The sequence below is a fragment of the Erigeron canadensis genome, chromosome 5 (assembly GCF_010389155.1).
Source record: "Erigeron canadensis isolate Cc75 chromosome 5, C_canadensis_v1, whole genome shotgun sequence".
Taxonomy (NCBI): Eukaryota; Viridiplantae; Streptophyta; class Magnoliopsida; order Asterales; family Asteraceae; genus Erigeron; species Erigeron canadensis.
Window position 1 is genome coordinate 38,598,282 of NC_057765.1, and position 25,383 is coordinate 38,623,664.

Below are 25,383 nucleotides of genomic sequence, written 5' to 3' on the forward strand. Positions count from 1 at the left end.
GGTTCTATGTATCGTCTTGGTATTCAGAGCACACACTGCATAGAACTCATGCCCGGTGACTCATCATTCTCACACATGGGTCACTAAATATAATTTCTCCTCTTGCCTTTTAACAAGATTTGAACTTGTGAGTTGCAGTCTTTATTTGTGGGCTCATATGGTCACATAATAGAGATACCAGTTGATCTATGATCGATTGGTAACATCATTGTAGTAATAAGATAAACTTTTGAGTTTTTGGTTTTTGTAATCTTGTCTATGTTGTGGGTTACAGTGATATAGTAGATATTTTGTATAGATGTGGGATTTATGTGAAATTTAATTTCTTTCTGAAAAAACAAATATAATAACAAACAACAAGATGATTAATAATGACTTAATGAGTACCAAGATTGTAAATTTTGCAAGATTATGATTAGTGACTGACTTGGGCCTGATTCTGTTCTAAGTATAATTTAGTAGTGATATACTGATATTAGTTGAAAAACTAGCTTGGGCCTTGAACAATGCGATATACTGGCCATACCCTGTCTTTTAATTGGATTGCCCAAAGTTTTTATAAGGGTAGGCCCAAATGTGACTGGCTAAAAACCTAAAGTTTTGGTTGACTAAGTTTAGATCCAATAGTCCTAAATTTTTGGTTAACTACGTTTAGATTGGCCCAATGATCTTATAACAATAAAATATGTCGTGGAAGTAGACGTGGGCAAAATATCCAGTTCCAAAAAAAAAAACGATTTGGATTATCTAAGAACTGGAACCGGTTCCTGAGGAAAGTTTTCCCCTTCCACTAACATCATTAGTGACGCAAGTTCTTAAACCAAAGAAATTGCATATACGTGAATGAAAGAAATTGCAAAGTGATGGGTCAGGCAAATTGGGTAATCAGTTATATAATCAATCCAAAAATTAGATATATCCCAAAGTTTGCAACTTTAAAAGTATTAAAGTTCTTTTTTGTGTCTTCCAACTGTTATTTATTTCCCTCCAACCTCATGTCTTTAGTGGTTCTTTCATTAGATGCACACTTATATAACATATAACCTTTAGAAGTCAGTAAAGTAAACGTCTCAATTACCTTTTTGGATTAATGAAACATAGCTAGTGTTGGTTTGTTTCCGAGAAGCCAATTCTCGCCCCAAAACGTCACTACCCAAAAGGAAAATAAAAAAGATTCTGCTGGAGAATACTTAATCATGTACGTCCCTTATGGTGTCATCCTCTTACGGACAAAAGTCCCAACTAATATTCCAGAATGGTCCGGATATAACAACTAAAGATTATAAAACTAAATTTATAAGGTCTTGGATCACCTATCCAAACCAAGAACACTGATTCCAGAGAGCACTTATTCTTGTCTCTTAAGATTTCCTCATCTTAAAGAAGTCCCAAATGGGCCTGAATATCAAACTAATATTTCAGAATGATCCGGATATAATAACTAAAGATGGTAAAACTAAACTTATTGAGTCTGGTTTCTACCTGATAAGTGACTTAAAAAGTAACACTTTGTTTGATTTGAAGACGAATTGAGTTTTCACCTTGAAATTTGGCTCTAATTTGACATGCCCGTTTTGGATTTTGAATACTATGAAACCTTCTTTAAGAATGTCTAAAACACAAAACAAATTTAAATCACCATCATAACTCCAATTGACAAACATAGACACTTATAAGTTGCAATGAGTAATTGCTTATAACAAACCTATCGATAAACCAATAAAAACAACAAATTAAGTTATAAATTAATGCATTAGTATTAACGAAAAAAGTATATAATGCTTTACTCAATTACCTCATATGTGTATCAATATTCATTAGTAACATGGGAGCAAGCACCAACAACCTTCATTCACCATCTACCTGAAATCAAACACAACCAATTTTGATTTTGTCCAATTATTTCATTTTTATTAGAAACGGTAACAAACTATTGCAAATCTCCCAATAATTATAATCTATTACCTTTTTCATAGTTAGTGTCATTTAGACCTTCCAACAAAGCACAAAATCTGGAAAGCCCATAACAACCTCTTAAGCTTGCTAATTAATCACACGCAAATATAAAAGAGTAACTCTAATTTACTCAACAAAGCTAACTATATATCGCGAGACAAATACAACAAATACATAAACACAGGTTAAACAAATAAATAAAAGCAGAGACGTTAAAAAGCGTTAAATTAATCCCTAATTAAACATAAAAACGCAACGATATTTGATTTATAACATAAAGATCCATGATTAAAAATGAAAAAAACAACGATCAATGACCTGTTTCGGAGACTCATGTACTTAATAAGGCTTAATGAGGACTTAAGTACTGCGTCCATATAAGAGAAAGTATCAACGCGAATCCAAGGATGACAGACTTCCCTCGTAGAGCAATGATTCAAACTCCGTGAACAAATGCTTTTATAAAACATAAGACAGACTAAAAGAATGATAATACAAATAATCAAATATAGCAAAACAGCCAAATAATCATCTTTAAATGCAGATAAGCTAACAAAGTGGAAATAATTCCTCAATATTATGTAGACCTTTTCTGCCTTTTTGCTCTATAGCAAAAGGAGATCAACACACATATGAGTTTTAGTAAGCTAACAAAGTGAAAAAAAAATGCCTCTAAAATTTATTGATAGATATTTTCACAAGATCGATATGAGATGACAATTAGATCATAACATTAAGAACCCTTTAAGCTAAGATAATATATGGCGAGATAAATACATAAAAGCGAAAACAAATACATAAAAACAGAAACGTCAAAAAGGTCTAAATTAAACATAAAAAAACAATGATTTTGATTTATAACATAAAATTCCATGATTAAAAATGCAAAAAACAACGATCAATTAATCTCCTGTTTCAGAGGAGGAATTTATGGCACGGAAGTGAAGATCAGAGATAGAGATCGTTAGGGACTTAGGTTTAGATTAGGGTAAAAAAAAGTCCTCAGAGAGTCAGGCTTGAAAAAAACAGAGGGGGTGTTTTTATTTAACGTAGAAATAATTTTTATGAGACCATAATGCAAACTTACTACAAATTTGACACATCAGATTTTTTTTTGATTTGGCAAAAGAAAAATTATAAAAATATGAGGGATTAGTAAGTAAAGATAAATAAAAGATGTAACATTTGGTCATTTAATATTTTGCTAGTTAGGTTTTTGTTTAAAGATAACTTTACCGTTGAAAAAAAAAAAGCTAGAAAATGTGCCAAATTGAAACAGCACAAGATCTTTGGCAATTACACACGTTTTCTATATGTTTTTAAATTTGAAATACACTTCAAATTTGTCAAATTCATCGCACTTGATCTATGCATGTCAAACACAATGTTGTTATTTGCAAGAACACAGCCAGCTTGTCTACATAAGATGTTAATTAAATATGTCCCCTTTTTTTTCTCAATATTTATTTTTCTTTTTATTTCATTTTCTTCCCATGGCATCTCATCCATTCTCACATCACATTCACACACTCAGGCGAAAAACACATTTTTTTATAAATTTTTTCTTCACTATTTTATTATTTACAATTCATTAAACACAAAATTTTACACAATTAATAAATTGAAACTTTTTCGAATTTAAAAGTAACAAAATTAAGATTCACGCTAATAAAGTAAGTAAAAATCTCGCCATGTGTGAAGATTTAAGGTATAAAGTGTATACAAATATAAGATTTTTTAAACACTTGTTTACTTGATTTTTTTACCTTCACTTTAAACGTGCAAATCTAAAGTTATTCATGCATACTTATTGTGTAAACAATATGTCCGATACATTGAATTTTATACATTTAGAGCATTTCCAATATCAAAAGGTTTTTAAAACCTTTTTATTTTGCAACCTTACTTATAACCCACTAACTTTAACTATATATAGAAATTAAAAGTTATCTACTTTAATTAATGGAATTTTTTTTTATATACGAGTAGTTTTTTTTACACTTGTTTTGGAAAAAAAAAACCTTTTTCAACCTAATATTGCAAATACGTATTAGATAGGTTAAAACCTTTCATTATAAGCCTGATTTTATACTTTTATGAGATTAACTTTGAATTATATAAAAGCTTCAAGCAATTGGCTAGAGTAAAAATGAAAATTTTACGAGTATACATATTTCCCATATATATTATATATAGGTACTGGTACGTAAATCAAATCTAACAAAAAGTAGAAATACATACTATATATTCGTGGAGATTATTTACAACATGCAAACTAATAAAGACAGCTGTTCCTTCATAAGTATATATTACCCTAAAATCAAACAAAAACATGAGAAATGAAAAATTCAACAAAGTAAAGTAAAACCCTGGCTTCTATATAAGCTCTCTAAGTTTAATAATACCAATATATGGCATTCACCCAGAAGAATTGAATGATATGGAAGCGACTTACAAACGACTCGATCCATCATCCGAGACGTATGTAGTTTCAAGCGAACAACTCCGGCTGCTTTAGCATGCGCGCTTATTTCAAATGCAAACTTATTTTGCTTTCAAATTGCCGGCCTTATGAATTAATTTATAAGAATCTGCGGCCAAATTAAAATAAAGTTGAGTATCTAGGCTAGGCTAGGCTAGGCTAAGGGTGATTACTAATTAATTGCATGTACTAATTAATTCATGTACATTTTGTTAATTATAGCGAGTTTTAAGGTGTCTTCTTTGGTTGTGCACCCATTAGGAATTTTTACGATAACATCTTGTAGCATGAAATCCTTCACACTTGACACACTAGCATACCGAACTTTAAGATCAAGGTAACTAAGGGCATCCATCAACTTTGCTGTTGGATGATTGACGTCCGCTGACTGCACCCTGATCATTGCCTCCGATCCGTATAACTTCACTTCCATTTCAACTTGGTTGGCAATTGAATTCCCGTTGACGGCTTTTGCACTGTGAACAAGATTAGAAACATTGTGGTTGAAATTCATTTGGCAATCGTTTCTCATCAATCTTTCTACTACTGGGGATACAGCTGGCTCTGATCTGGTTTTATTTTCTAATTCTTGGACTCTAGATTTGAGCTCATTGATGTACGCAACTGCATCTCCTAATAGAGAAGCTTTGTCCATCTTTGAAACGTAGGGAACCACGCTTCTTAGAGCATAAAACCGATGGTTCAACTTCTCCCTTCGTTGTCGTTCAGCCTCCACATGATACCCAGGTGCCATCATTTGTGGGTTCACAACTTTGCCTTTCCCTTTTGCTTGTCTCCCTTTCCTCTTTGGCATAGTACTCGTAACGTTCATTTTTGGCGTGGATGATCGGTCAGATGAATGATCTGAAGATGACATCCTTGATTTCTTCATGTTGATTACTTCTTCCAAGCCTTCTTCACTTAATTGAATTTGAGGGACTGAAATTAACACAGCGTTAGCTACTCCATTTAACCCACTTTAATAATGTCCTCATATGACTTTTAAAGTTTTCTTATTTTAAGTTTTTCCGATTAACAGTTGATTAAAGTTATATTAATGAAAAGTATACTTAAGATTCAATTCATTACATATCAAGTACGTGTTATATAACATAAACAAAAATTAATATTTAGGCGGTCTTCTACTAAAAATAAGGGTATCTAGCAAAAGGTGGCACGTACACCTACAAATCTAGAATGGGCTAACTATTACTAGGCGTACCTTGGTTAGGGATTTCACATTCTTCATCATCAAAATTGGCCGAATTAATATTGAGACGAAGGTTATTTGGATGGAATACAGATTTCGTAAACTCAATTAGACCAATGTCTTCTTGTATAATATCACAAGAACCCAATTCAATAACACCATTTGAAGTAGGAATACACACCAAGGACTTGATTCCATGTGCTCGAACTTCTTCGCTTCTTTTCGTGTTGTACTTCTTCAACTCCATGTCTCCCGCCAACCATACGTACGATCCCGAGCTATAACTTTGGCCAACGACATCATGTCCGGCCTGAAAACGCATTCCAACGGAAGACATAACCAACCATTGGGTATCAGAAACATCTTCCAAATCAAGAGTCGGGGGCAAATAACAGTCAGCACACATGAGAACAAGACGGTTGTCGATATCTTTGGAGGCTTGCCAAAATATGGCATAAAGCCATGTTTCCATTCGGTTTTGCAAAATGAATTTGAGAAGGGTTTGAAGAGAAGGTTGTGATGTCATGGTGGTTGGGCTAAGTAATGCCATTAATTAACAATCAGTTAAGTCGATATGATGATGTATATATGAGCAGCTGATTATATATAATTGGTACTACGTCTTTATATATATAGCTACAGTACTTTGGATGCATATATTCGAATTAAGGTGAGAAATATAGTGACCCTCAAAGCAATTTCACTAAATTCATTATGGAAACGGCCAAACAAATTTATAGCTCCGTACCAATAATGTTTTAGATTCATATACACATGGAGCCCAATTCCATTCCTGCCACTCATTTCATTGAGCCAATAATAATCACCTGATCGACATTTGCCAAGTTCTTAAAAAGTTGGCATCTTTGTCTGTTCGTCGATATATAACAACATCCTTAATCCTTCGTCCTACGCGTTAAAACGATCGATCAAGTGGCTTAATTTCTCAAAACGATCAATATCATGATGAACCGTACGTACGTATGTTATACTAAGCTTTCGCAACAATGACATTTGGTAAACAATCATTCTACAATCTTACAACTAGCTAGCTAGCTAGTGATCAATTATCTTCCATAATCCGAGGCGCGCGGAGCCAAGATCTAATGAATGTAAGATATATGTGTTATGGGAGAAATTAAATCGAGTGAAAAAGTTTTGTTTAATTAATTATTTCACCTTTAAAAAGAAAGTTAATATAAGAAGACGTGTTATGTTAAATAGTTGGAGGTAATTAAATAAGAAAAGGGAGAATGGAAAGTCTCGGTTAAAATTGACAAGAAAAACCGAACTAAATAAGTGGGTTTAGCCTTTCTTTTAGGACGGTCGACCAATTAAATTATAAGTCAAAAATTTTACATATAGAATTAATGTTAATATGATTGGTAAGGTGGGGTAGGCCTTGGCCCTTTTTAAGATTTAAAGTGGCTCCGTCCATGGGGTGACAATGGAGTGAATATAAAAGTAATTGATGTTAAAAAAAATAGTGTAGTTATTTTAAGAGTTGAGTGATTTATGTTGTAAATTATTTTAAGAGTATTATAAATATATTAAGTAGAAATATTTAAATTAATATGTGTAATTTCGAGAGATATGTTTCCATATCTTCCTATCTTTTCTCGCGCACCCGATTGATTTAGGTATTGGAAATTATTATATATCACATTATAACTGACATCTATATATAACGAGTCCTTCAAATCTTTGACTCTTTGTTGCCTTGCTACACTACTATAGAATCTCTTGAAAGTAGATTTGTAGAGTCTTAGTATTTCAAATTCAATCAAACCATGTATATATGACACTTGATTTAACGAGATATATGTGATGTGATGTGAACCATTAATCAATAATTTAACCCATCAATCCATAAGTTGACGATTTAATTTATTGTTGGTAACTTAAGGCCTCTTCTTAAGGCTTCTTCGACAGCCTCTTCGAAGGCTAATCGACGAAGACTCCATAGGGAGCACCTCATCGACACCCGTTCTTCGTCCCATTTTGTCCTTCCACCGATGAGCATTGACGAGGGAGGAGCGGGCCAACAGCTAGTTTTGGCTTCTTTTTTTTTTCTTTTAACAAACGGCTAAAAGTTTTTTTAAAAAAAACTCCATTATAAAAACCAACTTATATTCAACCATTCTCATCTCATTCACTTCTTTTCACTCATATAATTTTATACAAAACAACACACACTCTATACATTTTCACTAAATATGTCGAGTTCCGACGAAGATTCAGTTTCATACATTAGTAAGTATACAATAGATGCCGAAATGTTAAACACTTTCGTTACTTTAATTGAAGAAGAAGATGCAGAATCAGAAGCAGAGAGCTCGACAATGGCAATCAGACCAAAAAGTACCAAGAAGAACAATACCCAGAAACCATGTGGAAGCCGCCACACGTTTATATAATCATTACTTTTCCCCACAACCCGTTTACCCTACCGATTATTTTAGAAGGCATTTTCAAATGCCCAAAGAAATGTTTTTTCGTATAGTAACAATATACATCACTTTAACGCCATACAACCATTACCAAAACACTTTGTATTCTTCCACAACGCTCCAACCGACGCTGTGGGTCGCCCGATGTTAAATATTTTTCAAAAATGTACTTCCGCTATACGCCAGCTAGCTTATGCTTCTACTGCCGACCAGTTAGATGAATACCTCGAAATGGGTTCTCAAACGTCTTCCGATTCGTTGAACTACTTCTGCAAATGTGTTGTTCAGTTATATCACTCAGAATTTTTGAGAAAACCGACACAAGAAGATGTTAACCGCGTGACCGCTAAACACGAGGCGGTGCACGGTTTTCCGGGTATGCTTGGAAGCGTTGATTGTATGCATTGGGCTTGGAGAAACTGCCCAACGGCATGGCAAGGCCAATACACTCGTGGTGACAAAGGACATCCGACGATTATGCTTGAAGCGGTTGCTTCATTTGATTTGTGGATTTGGCATGCTTACTTTGGACCCGCCGGTTCGAACAACGACATCAACGTTTTTATTGAATCTGACTTGTTCGGCCAACTTCTACAAGATAAAGCTCCTGCGGTAGATTTCACCGTTAATGGCCAACAGTTTACAAAGGGTTATTATTTAGCTGATAGTATGTATCCAGAATGGGCTACACTTGTCATGTCGTTCAAGTGTCCCATGGACCCTAAGACAAGTAAATTCAAACGCTTCCAAGAGTCTGCAAGAAAAGACGTGGAGCGTGCTTTGGGGGTACTTCAAGGCCGATGGAGAATCCTTCAACAGGGTGCGCGTCCATTAAGTATTAACAAAATTAAACGCATCATGTACTTTTGTGTGTTGTTGCACAACATGGTCGTTGAATATAACGGGCGTGCAATCAGTCCTTTGGATTTAGAGCTAATTCCCGATACCTCGCCAACGTGTTCTTGGGACGAACGTGTTGACATTCACTTACGTATGACAAGGGAGTTATGTGATAGGGCGACACACAACCGTCTAAGAGGTGCCCTAGTCGAGCACATTTCAAACTTGCCGGAAAACCAACGTGAACGTTGAGTGTAGTGTTTTTTTTTTAATTGTGTTTTTTAATTAATAAATGTAATGTATTTCTTTTAATAAATGTAATGTGTTTTTTTTTAATAAATGTAATGTGCTTTTTAAAATTTTAATTTTAAATAAATGTTGAATTATTTGTTTTTTATGTAAATATAAAATAAAATAAATAAAAAGTGTGAAAGAGGGGTTAAGCCTCTCCTTATACACTCTACTTCTTACCCACTTCTTCCACTATTCATCAACTTCTCTCTCCTAGAATACCCCAAAAACACCTCCCTCCTTATACTACCACTTCTTCCCAACTTCTTCCACTATTCATTTATTAATTTATTATTTCATTTTATTTTACAAAATTAAATAAAAACACATTCAATTTTTATATAAAAAAAAACATTTTTATTCTGAAACACAAAACAATACATGAAAATTAAACATTACATCCTAAAATCACATATTAAACCTAATAATTAAAACACATTTATTCGGAAAACACAAACTACATTTACATATCCTTAAAATATGGCTCGTACTTATCGATGATGCTTTTGCGCATACCCTGGATTTGCTCCAACTCATCTTCGTCTATGTCGGTCGGAATTGGCTGTTGCAGAAGCTTAAACGCCCCCTGACCTGCTTTCGGAAGCGATCATCCTATCTCATCTTCCGCTCCTCCTCTATTATTCTCCTATCCTCCTCGATTTTAACATCTGCTCTTGTTGCATCAACAGCATTTGATCAAGCTTGCCCAACGCCTGTTCTGACCCACTCGAACCACCACGGCTAGAAGTCGCATCTGAGCCACTAGACATTTTTCAGCTAACATTACGACCCGGTGGTCTTCTAATTGGGTCGTCTCCAAACAACTGTTTCAAAGCCACATCCGGTTCCACACTCGGACCAGCCCCAACGTGCCCCTCATCCTCTCCCAAATCAACAAAATCAGTTGTAGTTCGTTTGGCAATACTATGGTCTTGCCAAAATGCAGGATAATCTTTTAGCACATCGTAACACTCCTCATATGGATATCGGTTTGCCCATGGGCCTGTCATAGATTTCATGAGCAGCCTTATAAGTTTGTCTGTCATCTGCCCCGCTCTGTCGGCCTTGATCTTGAAATCGCTTCAAGATTGCTCCAAACTGCTTGGTGGTTCTCTTGATCTTGCTCCATTTGCCTTGTAGTTGACTTTTGTTGCGCTCTCTTGCTGGGCGGTTACAGTTGAACCCCTCGATCACTTTGCCCAAAAACATTGACTCGTCTTGACTTATCCCCACTCTCGAGTCTTGTGAAGCATGTGTCCACGTCTACGCCAACAAAACCGCCTCCTGAGTTGACCACTTCGCCTTATCCGCTACATCAACCCCTTTTTTCGTCAACTGTTTAGGCGGGGCAGGAACTTCTTCCACGACTTCCTCGACAGAGGCGACACTAGTTCGTGCAAGTTGAGACGAAGTCTCACCTACAGGCCCCTGGAATTGAGGAAATTGTGGATTATGGAATTGAGGAAATTGTGAATTCGTAGCAGCATATTGATTAAATTTTAAATTGTTGCATTAACATGAACTGCTGAAACTGTTCGTTCAACAGTGGCGATTGCAACAACTGCGTATATGATTGGTTTATAGCACCCGAGCTACTAGATGCCTACATCATATTAGACGACGACATGGATGGGGGAGATCCCACCAACAACGCGTCAACTTTATCGACAGTGTTTTGGTATTGGTATTGGTTTAGGTTTTGATTTAGATTTTGGTTTTGGTTTTTGTTACTTCTTTTAGGCATGGTGGCTGAATTGGTTTTGCATTTGCTAATATGAAATGTAGAGAGATATATGTGAGTATGAAATGGTGACGAATGCGAAGAAGTATGGATATGGTGGTGGTTTAAATAGAAAAAAGGGGGGGAGGGGAGCGGCCCATATAGATTAAAAAACCAACGGCTACTTCTATTTATTTTTGTTTTTTTTTATTGTTTTTTGTTAGTTAAGTACACGCGGACCCCACCTCAAGCCAACAAACGCGCGTCTGAAAATGGAATAAACGGCCGGAACGCGCTTGAAGACACAGACGTGCTTATAGCGGCGCTCACCGGCCGCGCGTCGGACACCGAGAGACGCGCCTATAAGGACGGGCCTTATAGGGAGTGATTGTGGAAGAGGTGAATGAAGAGAAAGAAAAGCTGATGTGGCAGTGTGAAAGAGAGTTTGCTTAGGGAGCGGCCTAAGAGAAGTAAATCTGAATGAAACGTGAAATCATTAATAATTTATAATTATAACTTACCATATTAATTTAGAAGCTAATAATCGAACAGGTTATTTTTATCCAGAAGAGGATAGCTAGCGAAAACAAAACGGCATCAAAATGAACGATCAAGAATAAAATAATACAATATTCACTACATGCGTACGTCTTAATTGGGAAATCCCCTGTAGACCCATGACGTCATCTATACCGGTGCATTAGATATTGTGGTCTACTACTAATGGGACCTTAATAATGGGACCTTTTGAGTATGTCATGTTAGTATTTGAAATTGAAATTCATATTGGAAATAAACTCAATGCATCACAATCAACGTCGGGAAACTCATGATTCGGGATTGAATCGGCGAGTAGGGAGTCATGAGTTTTTAAAAACTCGGATCGGAATTGGAGAGAATCCGAATCAGGTTTTTATATAAAAAAATTTATATTTTTAAAATTATATGGAATAAACTTCAAACTTAAAACATAATTATTTAAAACTTTAATATAATCCTTCAAAGTTCAAACTTCATTCATTAAAATCATAAACTTTAATCAATTTAGGATTTTTTTTTATTTAAAAAAAAAAAAACTTTGACAAAAGTTGACCTGAGTTTTGACCCGATCCGACAGATTCTTGACCGATCCACCTGATTTTTGACCGATCCGGGCGAGTTTGATCGAGTTTTACAAGCGACCAAGTCGTTGGGAATATTTGATCCTCTCAATTTGTTTCTAACTTAAAAGATCAAATTATAAACATCTTAACCATCAGTTTAAAATTGATGAACAAAATTTAAAGATGATATTTGAATCTTAATATTTGATTTTATTTCGATAATCAAAGTTTTTCTAATATAACTAGTCATGTTAAAAAACTTGAAAGAATCTCCTCTCATCTCATGTCTTGGTTGGTGACATATTGTTTACTGTGTTTAAAAATTTTAATATGTATTATTTAAAAATTTTACTATATCCAAAAAAAATTATATTTATATTTATATACTCAATATATTGTACAAAGTAGCTAACTTTTGAGTTAACCGGTATATTTGTTCTGTTTACTTTTATGGGAGATGCAGGTAATGTGATGACCCGATTCATTTTTGCTTACATAATTAGTCTTAGGGTTTAACTTTTGAGTTAACCGGTATATTTGTTCTGTTCAATTCCAATTTCATTAAATTCCATTAAATTCTGTGAACCAAACGCGATCTTAGGGTCCAATATTAAAAAGGGCCAAAAATAAATCAAACCAAATAACCAATTACTATATGTAGGCTATAGTCATATTTATATATATATATATATATATATATTTTTTTTTTTTTTTCTTTAACATAAAACAAAATTGTGTTTAATCTACGTTTTTTTTATGTAATAAGAAAAGTTATGTAAAGGATTTTCACTCAGAGTAGGTGTCTAACAACCTCATATTCACTTTTCCGTTGTCACATGATTAAATGAATGATGAATTTATTGAATTTTTTAGAGGCTATTCTAAGAGACGACCCCATACTTATCGTTAAAAAAATCCCTCAAAAGTCTTTGCACTAATAATCCAAATAACTAACAAAAATTTTAATAGTCTTTAACTTTCTCTTACGGTATGGCAATTTAGCATAGCAAGAATTTTATTTTCGGTGCCTTAACCAAACGATTAACAAAATCAACGCTTTTAAAAAAAAATTCCAAAAAACAACAATATATGTACTTGCCTCGATAATCACTTGACAATGTCTAATTCTCATGTTTTAATGATAAGTACTTAGTAATTAGCTAGCCTTCGAAATCCCCTAAAAGTTTGGTGTCTTACTTTGTCAATTAACGACATAAAGAATACCGTGATTTGATCGATGTATGAACGTGATGGCTCCAGACGTTCTTTTGGAAGTGGTGGAATAATGTTATCCTAAGCACAAAAGTTTAAAAACGTGAATAATTAAATATATAGTTGTGAAACTTTTAAAACTAATGCATTTTTTTTGATGAGCTAGGTAGCCTAATTCAATTCATCGAATATAACTGTTATTAGTCTTCTCATAGTCCTATATATGCTCGTGCCTCTCATTAGGCGTGTTAATATGCTTGTGGTCCATAAAATTGTAATTATCGATCTATTCTGCTACAAAAGTAATTATTAGTGTGCTGTATTCATAAACCAATCGATTAATGTAAAAATCTTGCGTAGATCTGAAACGAGTTTGTATGGTCATTTTAAAAAAAAATCTTTTGAGACAAGAAGTGGAGTCAAAATTTGATATTAAAGTTTGGGGGTTTGCTAAATACAGTCCTTAGGGCTTTGTTTAAGGTGTATAAATTGTTTGTACATTTACCATAAAAATCAGGGGACAGGCTTTTAATATTAAAGGTACAAGTTCATTTATGCACGTTAAATAGAGTCTTTAGGGTTGTATTTAGCATTTCCCTAAAGTTTGTGGGATATATGATTGAGAAAAACCGGCTAAAGCCAATAAGGTTAATTTGGTAAACTCTTATCTTAAAGATATTTCACAAGGTTTCAAATCTTACTTATATTACATTTATAGAAATGGATTATTGAGAAAGAAAAAAAGAAAAATCAAGTTAACTAATGTAAAACCTTTTAAAAAAACCGGACACATCGACTTAAACTAAAAACTTGAATATAAGTAGTAAGTTGGACAAAGTCAAGCATTCGGCCCTAGTGGTCAATACAAAATCACATTTTTTACTAAACATTTTTTCCTCCTTCCATACGTTAAGATAAATATCAATTAAAGTTATGAATGTATTATGTCACTCCCATTATTATTTATGAGGTAAAGTACCCGCACGATGCATCGGTTTTTAAGCGACGGGTGATGCGACGGCAGTGGTGAAGGGTGGTGGCGGCGTAATGACAACGGATGTGGTGGCGGCCAGTGGCGGATCTTAAGATTTTTAGCAGTGGGGGCCAAAATTTTTTTTTTCCATCGTTATGTTCCGGGTATTATATTATGGTCATGCAATACACTTAATCGGGTCGAGTCAAACAAAAATAACACTAATAATCTAAGTTTTCTATTCAAAATACTAATACACAGTTTCTAACCAACAAAAAACTACAAAGACTTATGAATGTACCAAGAGGAAAGGCGTTGGATTGTGGATTATGGGAGAAATACCTTGTTACGTGGATTGTGGATTGTTGGTTAAATCATAGAATTATGAATGAACTAAGTGAATTGTGGGTTATATAAACTAAAAAAGTAAATTTTATTTTTCTTTGGAGCCTAAAACTCAAAAAGGGAGAAAGACCTTATTACGTGGATTGTGAATTCTAGGCTAAAACATAAAATTTTGAATGGACTAGGTTAATTGTGGGTTATAAAAACCAAAAAAGTAAATTTATTGGCTATGTAGTACCGAAACGGATACTGCAAAGGGGCACGGGAAAGATATGGGAACGGGAAACGACAAAAATAAGAATTTTAGGATACGGGTACGGCAAAGATACGACAATAAAAATATTAGAAAATAGAAATATATTGATTTTATATAAAGAAAGACTTGAGACTTGGAAGATCATGTATAATTATATCTGTATAATTTTATAACATATGCTTGATGGTGACCGGTGATCACGAATAAAATTTTTAATAATCAATTTTGGGATAGAAAAAGCCTATTGGTGATCTCAATTGTATAATGTAATTAGTTTGTGTTTGGAGGTGTGCATAGTCGCAAAATGACAGTCGTTTTGGAATAGAAAAAGCTCATTGAAATCATAATATTATATAGATACAGTATGGAAACTTCACAGAAACGTTTCGGTATATATGGAAACTTTAAGGAAACGTTTTGTACGAGTTTTTGTTCCCATGGAGTTTCTGAAACAGGTACGCCTACCTGTTTGGAGTTTCGGTGCATCATAGTTTATAAGATTAATAAATTTATTAAACGTATCAAAAATAATCCTTGGAGCCCGACTTAATAGATATAAATTATTTTAGACGAAATACGGGTATATTAGTACTACTAAACGAAAAAACGGCGGTGGGCAAGGACCCCACGGGCCCCTAAAGAGAACCGCCTCTGATGGCGGTGACGGTGGTGACAGGTGTGAGCGGTAGTGAAATTTGTTTCCATGATCCCAGGACACTTGTTTGTAACTTTGTGGTTGCCACACAATCCAGATAGAAGAAACTAATTAAAGAAGGAAAGTTTAACAAGAGCTTCCAGCTAGCGCAAAGAATTAAGAAAAGTGCATGTCCGCTTCAATTCATTTTTATTGAGCTTTTTTCAGTTTTTTTTTAAATTCAGTTTTTAAATATCAATTCCCAAATGTAAACCCTGGGTGCCGAGATTTTCATAGACCTCTCTTGAAACACTAGACCAAGAGCTCTACCATGTTACATTAATACTTACAATATGTTTGTGGAAATTTGTAATGTGAAAAGTGAAATAAGATTGTTCGACGTCTAAGCTTAGGCGTGGAACCCTAAAATTCTAATTTTTTAATATTTTTTGTTTAATAAATAAATATTGGGCCCATAAATTTTATTGATTAAAAAATTAATATGTAAATGTTGCACACATAAACTTAAACTAGCACGGTACCCACGCAATGTGGCGGTGGTTGTTACGGCGGTTTGGTGATGTTGGGGACATGTGGTGATAACGACTATTGATGTTGGTGGCGATGTCAGGTGTTCTAGATTGTTGTAAATGTAATTGATGTATAAGTAATTGATTTAAAGGAGTAGTTGAAATATTTTAGAAGATAAAGAACTAATGGTGTAAATTATTTTATTATGGATATAATAGTCATTTTGCATCTCTTCTTTTTCTAACTTTTCAACAAGAGGTACATAATTTTTATATAGTAGTATAGAAGTATAAAAGTATAGATACCTAACAACCTTCTATAACCATCCCTCATTTGTAATCCTATCAAGTTGGAAATTGATAGTTTAGTACTTCGTAATATATCCGATTATATTATCGTGACATGTTTTTAGATTGATTGATAATAAAACTAGAATCGCATTCCCATAATGCGACATAATGTATAAATTTTCAAAAATAAAATAAAATCTAGTATAGGTTCAATATGAAAATATATAAAGAAATTGAATTTGTAAACAATACATACGACAAGGAGTGACACATTAGATTGTCTAGCAAACGAACATTTAAATGATTGTCCATACATATATTGCACAAGACAAATACAGTATAATAAAGAGATCCTGATGTAGCTATATACATTTTTAAGCTCAAGATATATAAGAAAAAAAAAAGTCCCATAAATAAATCTACTCTTTTTTAATTAATTTATTTATTTTTTAATAATTCAGACCGATTTAGAGAAACTTAAACTTGACCTTAACCCAAATAATTGGAGTCGGCCTTATTCAATTTAGGTGACCAGTCAAAAACTCGAATAACCCAAAACACAATTAAACATAATCATAAACACCATTGCTAGTAATAATTTACGTACATAGTTTTTTTTTTTGTCATGATTTATATGTATGATGTGATGTGATATTGTGATATCATTTTCACACTCATCCACTCTTTGAGATAACCATCACATAGCTATCAAAACATGTTTTTCCTACAAAATTTCAAGTGGCCTATGACCAAATCCTAAATAAGCCATCTGATGTTAGACCATATTAAATGCAAGCCATTAGTAATACTCCTAGGTTGAACTTAAGTTTAACATAAAACGATGACAACGTGTAGTGTCAAATTTTTAGGTTTTAAATTGATTTTTAAACATGTGTTAGGCTGATTTATAAAAAATAAAAACTATATTAGATTATATTTAAGTTTAAGAATTTTAAATTAATTTCATGGGCCGTTTATGTAATTTATCCCGAAACCTCTGAAGTTTGAAGAGGGAAAAATAGCCCAATACGCATTGGGCCTGTTTATTATTAAAGATTCAGATCCATGTAAAACCAAGCTCAGTTAAGCAGGCGTAGTTCAACTGTTCAAGTAGCCACTGGAAATTGTGACTTCTACAGTTCTACGAGGTCTGAAATTGTATCCCCAACCTCAATAGTACTACTACCGAGTCAAGAAGTTGCACATTAATCACACATTCAGATTTGCATAACTTGGGCCAATCTTATGTGTTAACTTTTTGACAGGGTCTTCACAATTGATGTCCAAAATCAGAAAAAAGTTATTAGGACTTTAGGAGTATAACACTCTAGTTGTGTTTATGTATACAAATTTTTACTTAGCATTGTGTTATAAACCAACAATATTAAACTCTTCGTATAGATTAAATTTCCAAAATCCCTTGTAATTCTTTCATATATAGTTGATCTCATTACAACTGTTTTATAATTACGTTGTTGTTTAGGAAAAAAAAATCAAAATTCAATCGAAAAAACATCACGGTAACATATAAAAAAAATCAACTGAGTTGTAACAAGCTGTGTTATATGGTTTCACATATCTTAACAACTTGTTTTCATTATTCAATCAAACAAAACATATATAACAAATGAAATGAATCCCACAATCATACTTAACATCGAGTTTACCCGACAAAAATTAAAGTAATTAAGAAAAAAAGAAAGAAGAAAGGAAATGCCACCACATTTTAATGACATTTGTACGAGCTTGCAAGTAATACAACCTTATAATTGTAACATTTAACCTTATTAAGTTACCAACAAACGAATTAATCGATCAATTACCAATACGTACCCATTTAGTTCTACTAGGAACTCCATCGTATACAATCGACAACTGATAATACCCCGGTGGTGCCACCTCAGCAGTTGTTGGAGCTAAACAAGTCACAACATAATTCTCGGAAAACTTTGGTCGTATATCCACCACTTCGAGTACCAACAACCTTTGGTTCATGGAAAACGAATGTGTGGTAAAAGAAGGTGCCATCATCGTCACATAAACTTTCTCGTTTTCAAATTCTCTCCCATTTCCTTTAAACCGAAAATTAAAAACAATTTCTTGTCCATACACCAAGTTTACTCCAGTTTTGATCCCGGTTATGTTAGGTCTTAGTTTTGGACCAAGTAAATACGGGGGCGAAAAAGATTCAACACTAAGCTCAGTTGGAAAAAGCGCCGAAAAATTATAGTTAGAATTCGGATTGCTACCACCAACAATAACACGACCATCAGATAGTAAATGAGCGCTCGAATGGTACATCCGGGGTATTGTTGTCGGGTTCATTTTCTGAAACATTTTTGAACCCGACTCGTATAAAACTGGATACAGTACCGGTTCTCTAGCTAGGTCCCACCCCGCGGCCCCCGCCCCCGCCCCATTTATAATCAGAACATCACCTGTATGTAACAATAACATATCCCCCATTATTCGGCTCAAGGGCATTTCCGTCATTTCCCATTCCGGAACTTCATCATTCAATCTCAACCGTCCGCAACTTTTGGTCGCTTCAACAAACACATTAGCAAAAGCTTTATCAATAGCGTCCGGGACTGTTCCGCCACAAACAAGTACCTCTGCCACAGGCGGGATGGTTTTCGTGGTTCCGGAAAGAATTAACGGAAGCAATACCGACGAACCCGTACTTGGGTAGTTACGAGCTACTCCACCGGGCATCACCGGATACTTCCGTACCACCTTGTTATGCTTGTAATCTAGTAATATGGCTCGGTCGTTCGCGAAAACAAAAAGATTTCCATCGGTATTGAGATGGATAAACGGGTAGAGATTGTTTGGAAATGGGTCGGATCTTAATGTCTCTTCAAGAAACGGGAGGTTATATTGCACTGCAAAACAAATGAAATTTTCACCAATTACATAATATCGTAACAAATGATTATAAATTTAACTTTCTAGAGATTAACATATTTCGATATATTAATTTTAATACATTTATATGTGAAGGTTTAACCGAGTTCATCACTTTCTTCATTTAATATACAAATGCTTAACAAGAAATGCATTTATTTTGCAATTTTACAAATATAATTGTGCAATAAATGTTTCATGCATGTTTGTAAAAAGTATTTAGAATTTATTGAAGTTTACCGCAACAATTTAATTTTGTTTACATCTTTTTTGTTTACGTTTTTCACCAGTGTAAAAAAAATTTATCAAGTAGGCACACTTAAAAATGAGTCTAAATCTTTTCATTTACAAATCTAAAGAAATTTTAGTAATCATAGTAAATTTCACACTTATATAAGACAAAAAAAATCTTACACGTAGAAATAACTTTGTTCACAATCTCTTATATTAATAAAAGAGAATTGTTTCTAGAACTTTTTTTCTTATGTAACATGCTAACATTATTTTTTAAGCTATTTTCTAAAAATTTATAATGTCATAATTGTTTTTCTTTATTTTTAATAACTTTTTAAGCTATTTATTTTCTACAATTTATTTTTCTTAAGTTCTTTAATTTTAATTTTATATCTACCATTGATTTATGTTATTTATTTTTTCATCACCCTAATCAGTTTATATATTGATTTTCATCTTTATAAGTATACTGTTATCTCCATATCAAAAAATATACTCGTAATATATTGACAACAAATTACATACAACAACAAAAACGATACCCAATCCGGCAAAAGCCGAGTTTGGGGGAGGTAGAATGTAGACAACCTTACCCCTACATGAAGGTACAGAGGTTGCTTTCAAAAGGATTTCTCGCCAAAAAGAGGCAAAATATAGAGAGTGTAAAAATTTTAGTAACCATACATATTGGTCGAATATCGTCTGACTACATTACAATTAAAAAATAATAGCAGACACCACATTACACACTTTAGCGCAAAATGGACAATACATAGTAAAAAGGGCATTTAAACCTATTAAACATGTCCATGTGCATAAAACCAAGCAGGAATCCAACAATTACGAGCGGTATGTGTAAAAACTTCTCTAAACTCCCTCCCAGCAAACCAAAGAAGCAAATAGGGTTGAACAAGACATACATAAAACACTCCTAAATTACATACATAAGTCTATATATTTGTTCGTTTTAACTTTTTAATTAAGCGGCCCGGGTTGAACCCGGGTTTATTAGCTAGTTAAAAATATAAACGTCAATTTTTTTAGGCGAGAAGAGGTGAAGAAATTAGGATTGATAAATTAATACCCACAGTATCTCTAAGTTTGATATTTCATATTATAAATGTGAACAATTTATATATACAATTAAATGATAGTGTGAAGAAATTTTTTTTATTAATAATTAAGTGTAAACAAATTGAAAAACTTTTTTTTTTTTTTTGTCAATGTGGGATTAACCCACCTGATAGGAGTTTATATTTTTTTAGAAAAACATCAATATATGTTCAATCTTTGACATAAAAATATTTGAATTAATTCAAGAGCAGTATATATATATTGGGTGTATTTAGGTGTTTAAATAGAAAGTGTAATAAAATATAAATAATATTTTTGTTGCAGTGCATATTGTGAGTGTTGTATAATAAAAATAAATAAATGCGAATATGTGGAGATTAAAAGCATTAACTAAAAATGTTTGGTCTTAGTTAAAATTTTATGAAATATTTTTTACTATTGGTACAAGTTCATGATTGTATATATATTTAACTTCAACTTTTAACTGTGTACCTACATAAATTTTTGCGTGTCAGTAGAATTGAGGTTATTTACCGGAATTGGGGCCCTTAGGGATGAACTCGTACGTAAACTGACGTCGACCACCAACAACGATGACTTTTCCGTCCGGTAACAACTGGTTGGAAGCATACCATCTAGGAGAAACCAGCCCGTTTCGATTCTCAACCCAATCACAATCGTCACAAGGACTAAACGTCCTAACGACACGTTCCCCTTCGTTATTGCCACCAGACTGAATCAACACACCATCAGGCAACAAAGAGCCCGAAGAACACCAAGTATCTGACAAAATAGTGAGAGGACGAACGCCACGTTTAGCAGGATAGAATTCGACCGAATGTGCATAACAATCCATATTTGGAGGGCATTTTTCGGCTGGAAAGGTAATATTAGATGGACCGAAATCAGTCCTATCGAATGTTATAATTCGATCATTTGGTAACAATGCCATATGCATTGCGGAAACACCAATGCTACTCTTTAAAAGCTTCCATTTTCCTTTTGTTGAATCAGGCTGCAGTGATAACGATAAAGGAATTGATGTTACTAGCAATAATAATATTATCACCACATGAGATGCCATTATTCACATGCAAGTTAATGTTATGTATGTTAAAAAAAAATGTATGTATGTATGTATATATATTAAAAAAAATGAGTGAAGATAGTAATTAATGGAGATAAATAGATGGACATAAGGTCAAGTAAAAGTCAATAGTTTGATGAGGTAGCAATGAAGGCTCTTAATGCTGCTTCTATCAGGTTTTTTTGGCTGGTTCTTGCCACTTCTTGAAGTAGTCCTTGGAATCATGCAACTAAATTTTCACTGCATCAATTTTAAAGGTGAAATTTATAGTCAACTTTTTAAATGTTATTACATGATTTTATTTACTTTAAAGTGTTATATAGTTTAAGTTTGGCTCTTCTTTAGTTTCGAATAATGTAATATATATGTATTTATGGGTTTCGATATTCATGGCTAATGGCTTTAATCTATATTATATTATAAAGCAAATTTTCACTAAATTTTTAATATTGAATTTGAAATTTTCAATATTGATTTTAAGTACTTCCCTAAAATGTCTCTCATATCTATTCTATATTTATCTAAAATGAGAGTAAGTACCCGCGCGTTGCGGCGGTGAGATGGTGGGGGTGATAGCTAGGTCAGAGAGTGTGATGGTCAAATGCCTACGGCCTCCGCCCTCTGCCCTCGAATTTAAAAATTCGTCGAAAGTATATCGAATGACATCTCTAATGAAAGAGCATGAAATTTTAAGAACACCCATACAATTTTTATAATTTATCGACGTATGATTTTTGAGATAAAAGATTTTAAATGAATTGGAGGAATAAATGATTTATGGAGGAGAGAGAAAAAAGATGATTGGTTGAGATTTGAGGAGAGAGAAATGGTATTATGGTTATTTTAGATAAATATAAAATAGATGAGAGAGGTATTTTGGGGATGTACTTAAAATCAATATTGAAAATTTTAATTCAATGTTGAAAATCTGGAAGGAATCTGCTTTATAATATAGTATAGATAACTATAAGGAGTGGGGAGTGCATCCCTTCCCCTCACCACCTTTTTACATTCTCTCTCCTCCTATCCCTTCCCCTCTCATGCAAGGAATGCCCATCCCTTCCCCTCCCTTCTCTTATACAAGGAATGCCTCTCACCTCTTTTCACCACTTTCATTCAATACTAAAATTACGATATAGACAACGAGACCTCTATCCCCTCTCTTTTCCCCTCATCAGGGTATCTATTACAAGGATTGGTGTTCACCTCCCCTCATCACGGTATCTCTTCCCTCATCGATGCACTCCCCACCCCCTAATACCCTTTCTCTCTCTTCAAATCTCAACCAATCATCTTTTTTCTCTCTTTTCCATAAATCATTATTTCTCCAATTCATTCAAAATCTTTTATCTCAAAAACCGTACATCGATACATTATAAAAATTGTATGGGTGTTCTTAAAATTTCATGCTCTTTCATTAGAGATGTCATTCGATATACTTTCGACAAAATTTTAAATCCAAGGGCGGGGCCCGTACGGCTAAGGCATTTGACTATCATACTCTATGACTTATCAATTCCTATAACCTATCATACTCTATAACCTAGGTATCACCCCACCATCTCACCGCCGCAACGCACGGGTACTTGCTCTCGTATAATATGAAGCTTCAAATGATCAATATAATAAACCGGCCCGTTCAGCATGAATGTCTTTTCTCTTCTTTTTTTCTTTTAAAAAAAAAAAATCCTTTTCCTTGTTAGAATAACAAATTCAAGTATCGCCAACTTATGTAATGTTCAATTTTAAAACATTGCGAATTCCATTCTATTACTCATTCCATTCGGTAGTGTCAAATAATATGGTCAATTCCAAATCCTCATTCTGTTTCAGAGTTTTACATTAATTTGTTGTTGTTGTATTTATAAGTTTATGTTGTTCGTTTGTATAGGCAATACTGTTAGTTAGATTATTTAAAGAACATAATTTGGTCTAACAATATTAATCGATCAAAATGCTTTTATTCAACTTTCGCGAGAGATATTGTTGTAGATATAACCTTTTTAACCGTAGTAAACCCATGGAGAATATTTTCGAGGGTCACCCACAAAGTCTACAATCAAGGAACATACCGGTGATTTTTAAGGGACATACCTTTTTCGAGGGTTACCCACAAAGTCTACGATTGATGAAATTAACTTCTCACGGATTTTGCAACACCGGTGATTTTTCAGGACATACCTTTTTTTAATATAAAAAAAATTCAATGTATTCCCCACGAACCTGAAAACGGGTGAAATTTCGTCAGAAATATGTACAAGATATTTTTTGACAAATAATCTGAGAAATTTACAATTTTTTATCATGAAATGTTCCCAAAAAGTGGAAAATTTGCCGGAAACTATCCACGTCTACATATCGAAGAACATCTTATTACTAATACCACAGCTTACTAAATTTCCTGGGAAATTAGCAAGGAAATTTGAAAACGGAGTTTTGTTTTTCATTTTTTAAATTCATATAGAAATTGTGGGGAAAATGATGAAAAAATCGTCGGAATACTTTTTTCCTATTTACTTCGCTCGAATTTACGTTTGTGCGAAATCCATGAGACAGTTTGATCATGACTATTTATCTCTATCACCAAACGGCAAGTAATTCATTGGAAACTTATCACGGATTACTTATGTGCAAAAATCCGTTGGTATATACAAATTTTGCAGTAGTGAAAGTATATATTAAGAAGCGCCATCCATGGGACACGAACCTACAACCACGTGGTTAAAAGCCACACGCTCTACCAACTGAGCTAGAACGGCTCATACTAGTAGTAGTGAAAGTATTACCTTATCACGATTGTATAAACAAGGTAGAAAAAATTGGTCGAGGGGAATTGAAATCTTACTAAATATAGGATATACTTTTGTGACAAAATACGAGAGTTAGGTTACTGTAAAAGTGTAAAGAGTAAAGACGGATAGTGTTATATTATGGGTAACATAGTCTTTTGAGAATTAATGCATATTTATTTACTACTTCTAGTTCGTGGTGTGTACTATACTACTATGTAGCTCATTTTCTTTTGCCACCACAATTTGATCATTGATGTATTGATATTTTAATCTTAGATGCTGTTGTTTCATTTAAGAGTAACAAAAACGGTACTCACGCGATACAACGATATAATGGAGACGGTGGCGGTGATGGGTGGTGGTGGCGTCTGGCGGTAGTGGCGATGGTCGCGGTGGTGATTGGTTGTGGTAGCGGTGGTGGTGACGGCGGCGGTGAGTAGATAGATTATTGATTTAATTAATGTGCATTAGCATGTATACATTGTTGAAAATTGAAAATCTTATTTGCTTTATAATCAACCAATAAACTAAGACATGATTGAGATATTCTTGAAAGGACACGTGGTGTAATCCTTGATCGACACGTGTCATTTTAACTTATTTATTTTATTAAATTAGCGTCTTTAATTGTATATAGATTCAATTTCCTTATTAGACTTGGAATTAAACTCTAACTCTTGGCTTATATATTCAAAACACATTATAACCTTATTTGATTGATTGTTTTCTCATTAATAAATTTGTCTCTTTTTTTTTTCTCAATTCTTCAACTTCTATTACTTATATTACATATAATAAGTTATTAACATGAAAACTTCAAAATTTTGAATTTACGATTCGAAATCACAAGGTTGTTTGTCATCAACCACTATGTTTACAAGTTCCAATTTTGATGTGATTATAAAAAATTAAGGTAAATCCAAAACTCTAACTAAATATATATTGTATTTATCATTACCGTTTATTATAATTTAGCTTCGATCATCCGTTTACTTA

At 33.6% G+C, this 25,383-nt stretch overlaps 3 protein-coding genes, 1 long non-coding RNA gene and 1 other non-coding gene across 6 annotated transcripts; 1 reads left to right on the forward strand and 4 right to left on the reverse strand.

The window, feature by feature from the left end:
* Positions 1-1,040: 1,040 nt before the first annotated feature.
* Positions 1,041-2,756, reverse strand: LOC122602182. The gene is made up of 5 exons (XR_006324174.1): positions 2,275-2,756; positions 1,966-2,012; positions 1,796-1,863; positions 1,483-1,612; positions 1,041-1,398 (listed from the first exon to the last, which is right to left on the reverse strand). It is a non-coding gene; the product is annotated as an uncharacterized LOC122602182 (long non-coding RNA).
* Positions 2,757-4,174: 1,418 nt separating this feature from the next.
* Positions 4,175-6,252, reverse strand: LOC122600439 (transcription factor MYC2-like). 2 transcript variants are annotated; one of them, XM_043773151.1, is made up of 3 exons: positions 5,661-6,252; positions 4,645-5,377; positions 4,175-4,547 (listed from the first exon to the last, which is right to left on the reverse strand). In XM_043773151.1, exons 1-3 carry the CDS (start codon positions 6,196-6,198, stop codon positions 4,538-4,540), a joined length of 1,281 nt encoding a protein of 426 aa, XP_043629086.1. In that variant the 5' UTR covers positions 6,199-6,252; the 3' UTR covers positions 4,175-4,537. The 2 variants fall into 2 exon arrangements, with proteins under 2 accessions (XP_043629086.1, XP_043629085.1); XM_043773150.1 differs by having other exon boundaries at positions 4,175-5,377; positions 5,661-6,251.
* A 1,990-nt stretch (positions 6,253-8,242) lies between these two features.
* On the forward strand, positions 8,243-9,190 carry LOC122601759 (protein ALP1-like). The gene has a single exon (XM_043774498.1). The coding sequence runs from the start codon at positions 8,243-8,245 to the stop codon at positions 9,188-9,190; it is 948 nt and encodes a 315-aa protein (XP_043630433.1).
* Positions 9,191-17,890: 8,700 nt separating this feature from the next.
* On the reverse strand, positions 17,891-21,600 carry LOC122602017 (aldehyde oxidase GLOX1-like). Its single transcript, XM_043774754.1, has 2 exons — positions 21,043-21,600; positions 17,891-19,178 (listed from the first exon to the last, which is right to left on the reverse strand). Exons 1-2 carry the CDS (start codon positions 21,590-21,592, stop codon positions 18,109-18,111), a joined length of 1,620 nt encoding a protein of 539 aa, XP_043630689.1. The 5' UTR covers positions 21,593-21,600; the 3' UTR covers positions 17,891-18,108.
* A 2,681-nt stretch (positions 21,601-24,281) lies between these two features.
* TRNAK-UUU lies at positions 24,282-24,354 on the reverse strand. Its single transcript has one exon. It is a non-coding gene; the product is annotated as a tRNA-Lys (tRNA).
* Positions 24,355-25,383: the final 1,029 nt, after the last annotated feature.